The following is a 12859-nucleotide window of genomic DNA, read 5'->3' on the forward strand; positions in this document are numbered from 1 at the left end:
CTTTCAGGTTTGAAATCATTTTTTATAAAAAGATTTCAAATCATTGGTTCTGATTTTACTGGTGGTGCTATGAAGACATCCTCACCTCCCTTGACATCAGTGATAGGATTTGAATAATTTAACAACCGGTTCTCTGCTTTAATGATTTCTTCCAACAACCAGTTCACCAAACTGCTCAGAAACTTAACAGCCGGTTGAAGAGGTGGGAACTGGCTGAATCCCACCACTGCTTGACATCCCTTCAAATAATAGAAAACTGCTGTTATGTCATCCCTTACTTTTCTCTTCTTTAGAATACTCATTTTAAAAAGCATTTTTCATACATTGAACTCTGAGTCCAGTCCCTCCCAGTTCTTTTGCTCTTCTCTGTAACTTTTTTTTAGTTACCCAGCATCCTTTTTGTTTAATGGCAAACTGGAGCCAGTGTTCCAGGTTTGATTCGACTAGTACAGCATAAAGGCAGTATAGCAACTTCTTGTCACTGAATCTCTGTTGATGGAGTCCAAATCTATATTGTCTCCTTTGGTAGCTGCGATGGTGAGATGGGTGCCACATACATTTAATAAATAAAAATAATAATAATAAAAAATAAAATAAAATAAAATAAGAATAAATGTTGCTTTCTCATGCTTAATTTATGAACTATCAGGACATATCCTTCCTGGAGGTTCTACCATTGATCTGATACCTGACATGGCATAAGGACTCTTGCCTTGGGTAGCGGGTTGGATTGGAAGACTTCCAAGGTATCTTCCAACTCTATGATTCTTCTGCTTGGTTGGATGGTCAATAGTACAATTTTTCTAATTATGATTAGAGACACAAATAACAATAGAGAGGCTAACAGGATAAGTTATTTATTTTTTAACGTTTAAGCATTCCAGTATACATGGTTGCTTCATTATAAGATTTTGACATGTAGTTGTAGTTTCAATAAAAATATCTGCAAATTGTACGTTTGTTTCAGAGCTGGATAAACTTAAGTATATTAAACTTTGTTAGCAATAATTGAAAATGTGTTTAGATTACTGTTTAATGCATTCCAGGATATAGCTTTTGTTGCTCCTCTTAATATTTGGAGGATTATCTTACAAAAAACAGGCATTATCTTTAAAAAAAATCAGGTAAAATCTATATAATTGACACATTATTAAGAAGAAAGTATAACATTTAAATTAAAGGACATTACTTCCCCAAATATTTACATTACAAATATATAAAAGTGCACATTCTCTGGCAGAGTCTTTGTTTTTTTAAACATAGCTTGATACAGAAAAAGAATGGAAAACTGGTGTAAAAATGAGTTGTGAAGTGATATTGAACAGGCTGGATTTGTCCATCCCTAGTTATCATTGTTTTTTAAATGGAAAGCTAATTAGAAGGCAAATACATGAGCAGTTATCAAGTGCACCGCAAGCTCTATTGTTAGTGCCTGATAATCATTTTCACGCTGGGCATTATGGAGTGATGGGGCTTATTATGGCTTATTAATCAACTATGAAGGGTCTGCCAAGGACTCAGATGATGTTTAAGTGTGTGATAGCCTAATACATTCATATGTAATCACATCTAAGGAGGAGATTGTATAGAACGGTATTTCTCTCATATCTAACAGCTAAGTTACAGTTCACACTTGAATCCTAAAATATTTCTTTTTAAGTGTTTTTTTTAAAATTACTGTGCAGAGAAATTTCAGGCTGCCAAGATCTACTTTTTAAAAAATTGGAACTCTGAAGTTCTAATAAACCAATGAACAAGAGCAAGGTTATGTTAAATTCCTTGATCTGGGAATGGAATGTTCCTGAGAACTCAGTAACTTTTTGTTTCCCTCTAGATCAGGGGTGTCAAACTTTATTTCATTGAGGGCTGCATCAGCATTATGTTTGACCTTGGGAGGCAGGGTGGGGGTGGCCAGCTATACGTCACTCATGTCAGGGATGCCTGTGGCGGCCCGAGGGCTCTGCCAGCGAAAATGGGCTGTTTCCTGCGTGGCCCTGCGGGTCAGATCTAAGCACCCCATGGGCTGGATCCGGCCCCTGGGCCTTGAGTTTGACACCCCTGCTCTAGATCATATTGAATCCCAAAATGAAAGTGATTTAAGGTGTTCTGGGGTGGTCTAGTCCTGAAACAGGCTGGAGCACTATATCTGCAAGATCTTAAATTGCTTTTAGTTTGAAGGATTCAATTCTGAAAACCATCCAACCTTGTAAGTCCTTGTTTCAGGGGTGCATTTGGCAAACTCCAGGGGGAAATAGAATTAGAATGGGAAGTCCTCTGAAACATTCTATTCCTCCAGCAATAAATTTTGTGAATCTCTGAACTGAAGACTTGTGCAAAAATCATACCCTTGAGAATTTTAGAGTTATGAGCTCAGAATTGAACAGAGCATATCCACCCAAAATGCATCCCCTTTGGGGCCATTTTTTCCCCTCAAGAGAATGTTAGATACATATTTGAGGTTTGTAAGCTTTGAATGAATGAAAAATAAACTAAACTCACTTCTGGGCATATACAATTAGAATGTTTACCCATAGTAAGAATGACTTCCACTGGAGACCATAAAGTCTACTGCATGTTGAAATAGAAATATTGTAACCTAATAGATGGCCCGATCATTTATCTATGCTTTTGGAGAAAAATTGTGGCTTAGTGCCAGAATGAAGACTTTGCAATAGATATCCCATTTAGATCCAAGATTACATTAAAGAGATTTGAGAGAGGTTTGCCTCAGGCCTGGAAGAAGCTGCTGTGATTCTGGGTGAGGCAGTTCTGGGCTAGTGGAGTAAATACTGTAGTTAATATTAACCTGGTTAATATAATATAGTTTTTACCCCAATATTTGATTTTTTAAAACTTTCTTTGTATTCTTTGGTCCTGACTCATTGTGTTTCTGCTCTTGTTTTTGTTTTCCAGGACCCACAATTATCAGCTTTAATTTTTGACAAGCTTCAAGTGCCTGAATGTTTACAGAAACCTAGGAGTGAAGGAGAAAGCAGGTGTGATGTTTGTGCTGCCCACCTGAATCAGCTGAAGCAAGAAGCAATCCAGGTCATCCACAATCTTGACCAAGCCAGCTGTCAAGAGGCAACAGAAACCTCTACAAATGCTGCGGCAATGGCTGCTGTGATACCAAGATTGACCTCCCAAAACATGGTCAGTGTCTCTTCTCAAAGGGACTTGTCTCTCATGGCTGGACAGGGGGGTAGACAGCCTGGCAAAACTACACACTTTTTCTCTGGGACGGAGAGGAAGAAGGGACTAGGGTGGCCACAAGGTGCAGGTGGCTTCCCAAACTCCAGCGTTCAAGTGACAGTGGCTCCCAGTGGCCTTAGTGGGGCACTGAGCTCAGTAACGATCCAGGCTCAGCAGTACCTTGAAGGGATGTGGAGTATCTCCCGAGTAAACAGTTTTCTTCCTCAAGCTTGTCTAGTAAGTAACTGCCTACTGTTTCTGATATTCCACATAGTTACAGGTTTTGTTGCCTCTGTCTTGAAAGCTTTTACCTATCACTGGGTTTTTTAGAAGTCTGAAGGGATCCAGGAGTTGGGATGTTCACTGAATCCTATTTTTCTTTTTTCTGCATTCTGTCAATATGTTTTTTTTCATTATTCTTTATCCAATGAAATCAGTGGCCCAATTACATGGGTATGTAATGCTGAACAATCTCTTGGAATGTACTCATTTAATAGATTTTTATCCTTCAATACTTTAAAAGTGATTCAGGGTTGCAAACTTAATATTTTGATCCTCATATTTCCCCCAAACAACAATCCTATGAGATGGGTAAGACCAGGGGTGGGTTCCGACAGGCACTACTGCTGGTTTGCTCATGTGCACGCCATGCACAGATGCATGTGATGCACACTGTGTGCATGTCCACACTGCAATCAAAACTGTTTTGCGCATGCGCAGAACCAAAAAATAAGATGGTGGTGCTGACAGCACTGCCCGAGGAACCGGTTTGGGGGTTCATGGCAGTCCTTGGTCACTGCTGGTTCTAGCGACCCAGGCCGCCAAACCACTATCAGTTCAATCGAACTGGTCCGAACCAGTAGGAACCTACCACTGGGTTAGACAGATGATTGGTCCAAGGGCATCCAGCTGGATTTCGTGCCTAAGATGAAACTAGAACTCATAGTCTCCTGATTTCTTGGCCATTCCTGTAAGAAGAATTTGTTTTATCGTTCTGAATGAAAACTAATGATCCATCTCATCATTTCAAATACTATCCATGTCTGAAACCTAGGAGTTTCCGGTGCTTTTCACCTTCTACCCCTTTTCTAAAAGATTGAATACAGATAGTCCTCAACCTATAACCATAATTGGGACCAAAATTTCTGTTCCTAGCAAGGCAGTTTTTAAGTGAGTCACACCCAATCTTATGAACTTTTTTGCTGGGGTTGTTAAGCAAATCACTGCAGTTGTTAGGGGAATAATATTAAGTGAATCTGGCTTCATCCATTGACTTTGCTTTTTGGAAATGGATTGCAAATGGTGAACACATGACCATGGGACATTGTAACTGTCATAAATACATGCCAGTTGTCAAACTCTCAAATTTTGATCATGTGACCAAGGGGGGAACATGAGGATTCTGCTGCAATGGTCATAAATTGAGGTACGGTTGTAAGTTACTTTTTCAGTGCTGTTGTAGTGTTGAGACTACCTGTAATCCAAGAGCTAATATCAGAGCTGCCATTGCCATGCTTTACTTACCAAATGCAAATCTCTTGGAATGATGCTAGTGGGGTTTCCCCTTCTGGTCCTCATTTTAAAAGAGAGAGAAGTATTTTCATTCCTCTGTAAGTGGCAGCTGTGTTTCAGGGAAAGTGGAAGTAAGACTGATAAAAGTGCCTTTTCTACACAAGCATCTCTCCTTTTCTATATAAGCATTGTAGTGCTGCATGGATGCCCCAAAGGAGGAAGAGCTTGTGGTGCAACATTGTGATTCATGCAATATTGGATGGAATTCAACATTATGCAAGCACAAGTAGTATCACAAAGTCAAACTAGAGTCTTGGACTTTAAGAGAGCTAATTTCAATAAACTTAGAGAGAGGTTTGGAAGGATTCCATGGATGAGAATCCTCAAGGGGAAAACAACTCAAGAAGCTTGGGAAATTTTGAAAACTGAGATTATAAAAGCCCAGTCTAGCATAATACCAATGAAGAAGAAAAATAATAGCTCTCAAAAGAAACCAACATGGCTGCATAAAGAACTCTCTGATAAATTGAAAGACAAAAAGGGTAAGTATAAAAAGTGGAAAGAGAGGCACACAACTAAGGCAGAATATCAGAAAATAGCCCAAGCCTGTAAAAATGAAGTGAGGAAATATAAGGCTCACAATGAAGAAAGGCTTGTGACAAAAGTAAAAAAATAGCAAAAAAAAAGCTTCTTCCAACATATTAAAAACAAGAAAAAAGTCAAGGAAACAATTGGTCCATTGCTGGAAGAAAGTGGCAAGAAGGTGACCAGCAACAGGGAGAAAGCAAAACTATTTAACTCATTTTTTGCATCTGTCTTTACACAAAAGGAAAAACCAGTCCAATCTATCAAAAAGAGCACCACAAAAAAACAGATTAGGAACACAAGTTAAAATAGGGAAGAAAATGGTAAGTACCTGTCTACCCTAGACGAGTTCAAATTACCAGGACCAGATGGATTACACCCCAGGGTTCTGAAGGAACTGCCAGATGAGATCTCAGAACCACTGAACTATATCTTTCAGAGATCCTGGAGCACCGGGGAACTACCAGAGGCCTGGAAAAGAGCTTATGTGGTTCCCATTTCAAAAAATGAAAAAAAAAATTGAAAAAGAAAACCCTACAGACCTATCAGCCTGACCTCAATACCAGGGAAGATTCTGGAAAAGATAATCAAGCAATGAATCAGCGAACACCTAGAAATAAACAAAGTAATAACTAAAAGCCACCATGGGTTTGTCAAAAACAGATCATGCCAGACTAAACAAGGCATTTGATAAAGTAAACCATAGCCTACTACTAGATAAAGCAGAAAAATGTGGGTTAGAACGCATCACCACCAGATTGATTCATAACTGGCTGATCAACCACACTCAACGTGTAGTCCTCAATGGAACTGCATCTACATGGAGGGAAGTATGCAGTGGAGTACTCCAAGGCTCTGTTTTAGGCCCAGTACTCTTCAACATCTTCATCAATGATTTGGCTGAGGGGATAAATGGAGAACTCATCAAACTTGCAGATGACACCAAGCTGGCAGGAATAGTCAACACTCCAGAAGATAGGCTTGCTCCATAGTAGTAACTATGAGAGAAATCTTGGAATTCTAGTGGACAACCATTTAAATATGAGCCAGCCATGTGCAACAGCTGCCAAAAAAGCCAACACAGTTCTTGGCTGCATAAACAGAGGGATAGAATCAAGATCACGTGAAGTGTTAATGCTACTTTACAATGCCTTGGTAAGGCCACACTTGGAATACTGCATTCAGTTTTAGTCGCCTGAAGTAAAAAATATGTGGAGATTCTAGAAAGAGTGCAGAGAAGAGCAACAAAGATGATTAGGGGACTGGAGGCTAAAACATACGAAGAACGGTTTCAGAAACTTGGTGTGTCTAGTTTAATGAAAAGAATGACTATGGGAGATATGATATCAGTGTCCCAATATCTCAGGGGTTGCCACAAAGAAGAGGGAGTCAAACTATTCTCCAAAGCACCTGAGGGTAGAACAAGAAGTAGTGGGTGAAAACTAATCAAGGAGAGAAGCAACTTAGAACTGAAGATAAATATCCTGACAGTTAGAAAAATTAATCAGTAGAACAACTTGCCTCCAGAAGTTGTGAATACTCCAACGCTGGAAGTTTTAAAGAAGATGTTGGATAGCCATTTGTCTGTAGTGGTGTAGGGTTTCCTGCCTAGGCGGGTGGGTGGGTGGGTGGGTTGAACTAAAAGACCTCCAAGGTCCCTTCCAACTCTGTTATGCAATGCAATGCAATGCAATGCAGTGCTGTGCTATGCTATGCTATGCTATGCTCTTTTATTCTTAAAGGGAGAATACATTTATTTAGTGTTCAATTGATATAGTAATGTAATCTCATGTATGTGAGACTGGATGCCTCCCAGAGTTTAAATTAGAACAAACAAACCTCAAATAAAGGAATAGTAAAAAAAAATGACAACAGAAAGCTCTAAAACAATGTTCAAACAGTGAATACAATTAAAATCTGGGATGATGCCAATCAGAACTTTACAAGCAATATGGTCATTGTATATCGATATATATCAAAAAAGCAATTAAAACAATAAATAATTGATTTATATGGTTACCAAGTAAAATTATTGCATGTATGTTAATACAGTCAAGAAACTGAGCCCTAGTTATTTAGGATTTAGCAGAAATTCTGAAGATAGGCAACAAATTATAGGTTTTCTTTGTTATCTTACATTTAAATTAGTGGCCATGGTTGGTATTTGAGTGTATCATCTGTGATGGACAAGGCTTGCGAGCCTAAGCTGTCTTGTTCAATTTTATAGCAAAAGTCACAGAGCAAAATACCTCATTGTAACAGTTTCACTTTATGTGTTCCAGTGTTAAACTTGTCATAAAGATAGCCTTATTATTTTTTGTGATGCCTTGGTAAATAATTTCTGTGTAGAATAGCTGCATTTTCTTTGTCCGTTGAAGAATGTAATTAGGGATGCTACATTTTCATAATAGCTTTTTATTCACCTCAGAGTTAAGAAACTGGAATACAAATTGTGTGTGGTTTAGAGATAATCCCTGGATGAAGTATGACAGCTGTTCAGATCTAAATGGTTTCAGTAAACTCTCAAGAAATAAGTTGAGGAATGTAAAAAATATATTTGAGTTGGGTTTCAGTTAAGATTCTAATAAATATTGATTAAAATCTGGGAATTTATGGGAAAGAGGCCAACGTATGAACTGTGAACAAAAGTTATTTGCTGACAATGTGGCTTTCTTAAAGTTGCATATGAATCTCTTGAGCTCCCCAAATTTCTCTGGTTTTGAATGTTTTCTAGGTGAGTACCCACAATTTTTCTCCATCCGTTTTGGATTTTTTATTAGAGCCGAGGTGGCGCAGTGGTTAGAGTGCAGCACTGCAGGCTACTTCAGCTGACTGCAGTTCTGCAGTTCGGCTGTTCAAATCTCACCGGCTCAGGATTGACTCAGCCTTCCATCCTTCCGAGGTGGGTAAAATGAGGACCCAGATTGTTGGGGGCAATATGCTGACTCTGTAAACCGCTTAGAGAGGGCTGAAAGCCCTATGAAGCGGTATATAAGTCTAACTGCTATTGCTATTGCTATTATGAATAAGGATGTGCATTGATGGCCCACAAAGATCTCTTCAGTTCTTTGTTTCTTTTAACAGTATTTGGTATAAAAGGATGCATTTTTTTGAAGCACAGACACTCAATAACAGTTCAATGGATGGTTACTAATGCAGAGTTTTTGAGCAGGTCAATCATATGATCATTTGAGAAGAATGGAACAGAATTATATATACTTTATTTACGGTCACAGACCAAAACACGAGTACTACAAAAGAGACATAAGAGAATTGATCATAGCATCATAGCAATCAGTCACCGAAAGCTTAACTAAGGGAAGTTACAGCATTCTCCTCTAATGGTTACAGCTCTTAAGAAAAATTTGGAAACCTGAGAGGTGAAGTATGAGGAGCCATCTCCAAGGCAATATACAAACAAATTGCAGCCATTAGGTCTAGAAGGGACGATTTCAAGAAGAGACAGTAACTTAGATCTGTTATACATGGGGCAAAATAGAAGGACGTGCTCCACAGTTTCAACCTCGGCTCTGTCACAAGGGCATAGCCACTCGTTAATCGGGAGCCTCTTAAAACAACCATCCAAAAGTGCTGAGGGCAAGACATTAAAGCAAACTAGGGAAAAAGCTCTTCTATACTTGAGAATGGTTAAAGTATAAAAATAGGAAGCCATCCTCAATCCATAATTATTAAGTTGGTTGAGAGTCAGGGGGGAGCAAGTTTTGTTGGCTCTGGCTCGTAGATATTGTAAATCAATGTCCACAAGCTGTTGGACGACCCTAAATTGGGCATCCTTAAGGCAGTAGTTTCCCAAGGCATCTTCCGTAAAACCTAGCAGATGTAGTTTCTTCAGCAGCTCTTTCTCCCAGCAAAAAATATGGGAGTCTGCAAATGCCAGGGAGAGGTAGCTCCCAGGAACTGCCAGAAAAAGCATCCAAACCACCATTTAAAGGTGTTAACCCAGGCCATACATTCCACCGATCGAATGCCAAGTAATGGAACAGAATTAATCATGATGGGGTGGAGCCAGTTAATCATATTTTGTTTATTTATTTATGTTCTGGCCTAGTCTCAAAGGATTTGATAGTGTGTCATATCAACAAAAATACCTCCCTAGAATAAATAAATCAGAATAATGACTATAAAAATCACACAAATGAAAGATAAACTCTAAATCAGACCAAGGTTAGTGTCCTCAATCAATCAGCTAAAACCAAAAGCATGTTGAAATAAAAAGGTTTCAAGTTTTCTTTAAAATAAAGTTGTAGAACGTTGAGACCAAAATTGGATTCTGTTATAATAAAACAGAAACAATTTATCAATCTCCCAACTCCCAAGAAACCCCCAAACCACTAAATGGGCAACAATTCTTTATTTTAATAATGTTTATGTTGTCTGCAAGCTAATAAATTGTGGCGATAGTTAAGATACTGTAAAGTACTTGGAGAGATGAAAAATAAAACTTCATTACTATACAGGAATTATTATTGTTTAATTATAATGGTTAATATTGTCATTCAGTCGCCTGAATTGTGAGATGGGTGGCAAATAAATTTGATAAATGAAATAAAAGAAATATTCTAAGAAACAGATGTGGCAAACAAGCCATATCACTTTCAGTTTCAGTGAATGTTATAACACACACATTTTGTGATGCAAGACAACTATTTTTGCATTTGTTCTATTTCTGGTTGTGCCAAATCAGTGCAAGACTTTCATGTTTCACAAGGTAAACCACTTCTTTGATGTTGCCAAGGAAACTACATGTGTACAGTTATGAAAGTCCCCAGGAGTTGAGTTCAGCTCAAAAAAAGCAAGATTTTTTTTTTGTACATCTCAAGAACAATTTTGGTGTACTAATTGAAAGATATTTATTATACTCCTGTTAATAACATGGAATTGTTTCATGACAGAATCTGTATATAATAGCACAGTGAAGTTTTAATTCTCTTTTTTCCCTCTTTATGTGTGCTATTGATTTTATTTCACTTTTCAGGCAGTAATGGATTTATAATTAGAATATAGTCACAGTAATCAATGATGGGATTATTAGGCATACAAATAGAACTTTTGAAACTAAGATGAGGTAATTTTCTGCTGCAACTGAGGAGCAATTATTGAGGTTTTGTTAAGGATTTTAAAATAGCACTTGTATGCAATTAAAGATATTTTAAACGAGTAAATCCAGGCATGGTACCTACTTTAAAGCAATTTAAAAAATTAACTAGAAGGGTAACTTCATATATATTGACTGTTATGTTGAATTCCATGCCTACCTACCATAAGCAGACAAATCTAAAAGTTCCTGAATTGTATTCTGAAAAATCTCTTGACAAAACCACAAGCTTCCTTTAATTAAAAAAATAAAGTAAAATTTGGAGGAAGGGATTGGACTCAACAATTTGTGAAAAGAGTTAACTTAATCCAATTAGGTCCAGTGAACCCTAACTATAGATACCAAGGCTTGGCTGAATTTATATTACATGTTGTTGGTTTCTCATTTTTCATCGATGGAGTTCAACACAGCATGCATATGTCTCCCATCCTGCCTCATAACAACTCTGTGCATTAACTTAGGATGAACATAGACGTGAAGTACAGTTTTTCTGTTCCTCATCAGAAACCTAACCACTATACTGCATGACCGGATTCCAGGGGAAATTAAATGGGAGATGGAGCTAATAGAGTTGGTTCATGAACAGAAACAGAAATCAAATAGCAACATGTTTCGAAATGCACAAATTTGTAGCTTTTATTTTTACATTTTGCTTCAGAAGCAGATTAAGAATGGAAAAGATCCCCCCCCCCTCCAATAGCCTTCGGCAAGAGGGAAGGATTGAATTACCATGACATGCTTCTGGCAATATTAAAAATGTGCCAGACCTTGGACAGCTCCAAAGATCAGCAAACAAATTGTTTTATAGGTTTCTACAACTTATTGTAATTTTCAACTGAGATAAAGCTTTGACAACTTTTCTAAATCCCACTTCTCCATTGAGATAAGAATAAGGGAATCTTGATCTGCCACCCTGAATTTTCTACACCATGGTCTAGTTTCTAGGCAGATCTGTTTGCATGGGCCAAGAATGTATGGAAAAATGTTGAATTCAGTGTGCTTGGCCTATTTGTGTGTTTAAAATTTGGGGTAATTGCCTTTGTGAATTCATAATTGCATTTTGTGATGGGATTTAATATGCTTTCACAAGAATCTTGGGACTCTGCCATTATTCCATGTGAATTTATTCTGATAACAAATCATGAAGAATGTATTGAACCTTGCCTCTATCTCCTCCTCAGCCATCTTTACCAAATACTGTAATTGCTTCTAGGATACAGGATTGTTGGGTGAGGAGTCTGGGTGCAGGCAAATATAGTTGTTGAGGTTTTCTGGATAGCAGTCAAGATTTACACTGTAGTGATTACTTTAGTATGATCGAACCTTTGGCTTTCAGACTAAAGGGATGATTTATACTGCAAATCCTTTATTGCATAAAGGAAGAATGAACAACAGATTACATGATCAATAATTAGGTGAGAAAAAAATCATCTCTTTTATGTAAGCCTTTGTCCTGTTTCACCATGAATTCTTCTGTCCCATAGGGATGTGAACTGCTTTAAAATACAAGAGGCAGACAAGGAATTAAACCACAAATTCATCTAAAGGAATGCAAGTATTTTCATTAAGTCAAAGAAGAGCCAGAAAATCAGGATAAAGCAAAGTTTTCATAAAATGTCAAAATCCACAAAAGCAGTTTAGAATTCAGGATAAAACTGGTTACAAAAATGTACTAAGTGTGGGTGTTGTTTTCATCGCTAGATTCTTTCCAAGTGGTAAACTTTTTGATGTAGGTGTGCTGATCTTGTTGTATTCGTGTCTTTTCCCGTGTAAGATTGAGATTGTCTTGGCAACATTTCAGCAAGGTCCCACTCGCCCTCTTCAGGCTGGTGTTTTCGGCTTCATGCTTGTGCGAGTAAGGCGTGGTCGGAGCTGTCGTCTTTGTATAAATCTTGGTGGGGGTGTGTGGAGTGCTGGCTTTGATGCTGTAAGTGGAGTGATACACACACACATAAACACATATCACCAACAGTTCAAATAATAGGCACAAAATTCTTACCTAGATGTTTTATGGGATAGATTACCTGTACTGAATATGTAAAACTCTGAAGTACATATTTAGACATAGACAGCAGTGGTAGTTTTCTTGCTACTGTGCAGCAGCTGCAGGTATTAAAAATCTCTATAGAAATGAAGTTTAATCATAAAATTCCTCTTATGCTGTTTTTTAATGAGCCCCACTGGAATCATTGGCAAGGAGCAGTAAAAAGTTGATGCTGAGAAATATTTTTCTAGAAAAAAGCATTTTACTGTACTTTTAGTGGCAATTGTAGTGTATAATTTTACTGACATCTTGGCCAAATGTGTATGCAGCCTATATGCTACCAGGAAGGTTTTATGTTCTTTGAAATTCCACAGGGAAAGTAAAAATTTGTATAATATTTATTCTATTTAACAATCATGGATCATAGAATTTTAAGCTAAAGCATTTTAAAGTGAGACTATTATTATTTC

At 37.7% G+C, this 12859-nt stretch overlaps 1 protein-coding gene across 1 annotated transcript in view; it reads left to right on the plus strand.

The window, feature by feature from the left end:
- The first annotated feature begins 495 nt into the window (after positions 1 to 495).
- The window catches only part of KIF26A (kinesin family member 26A), a 94298-nt gene continuing 81934 nt past the window's right edge, over positions 496 to 12859 (plus strand). Inside the window, exons 1-2 of the mRNA XM_087704752.1 lie at positions 496 to 537; positions 2914 to 3513. Of these exons, the coding sequence (XP_087560878.1) occupies positions 496 to 537; positions 2914 to 3513 (642 nt within the window). The remainder of the gene's footprint in view (positions 538 to 2913; positions 3514 to 12859) is intronic.

The sequence above is a fragment of the Thamnophis sirtalis genome, unplaced genomic scaffold, assembly GCF_051295495.1.
Source record: "Thamnophis sirtalis isolate CommonGarterSnake01/CBP01778 unplaced genomic scaffold, rThaSir2_p1.2 scaffold_1, whole genome shotgun sequence".
Classification (NCBI taxonomy): Eukaryota; Metazoa; Chordata; class Lepidosauria; order Squamata; family Natricidae; genus Thamnophis; species Thamnophis sirtalis.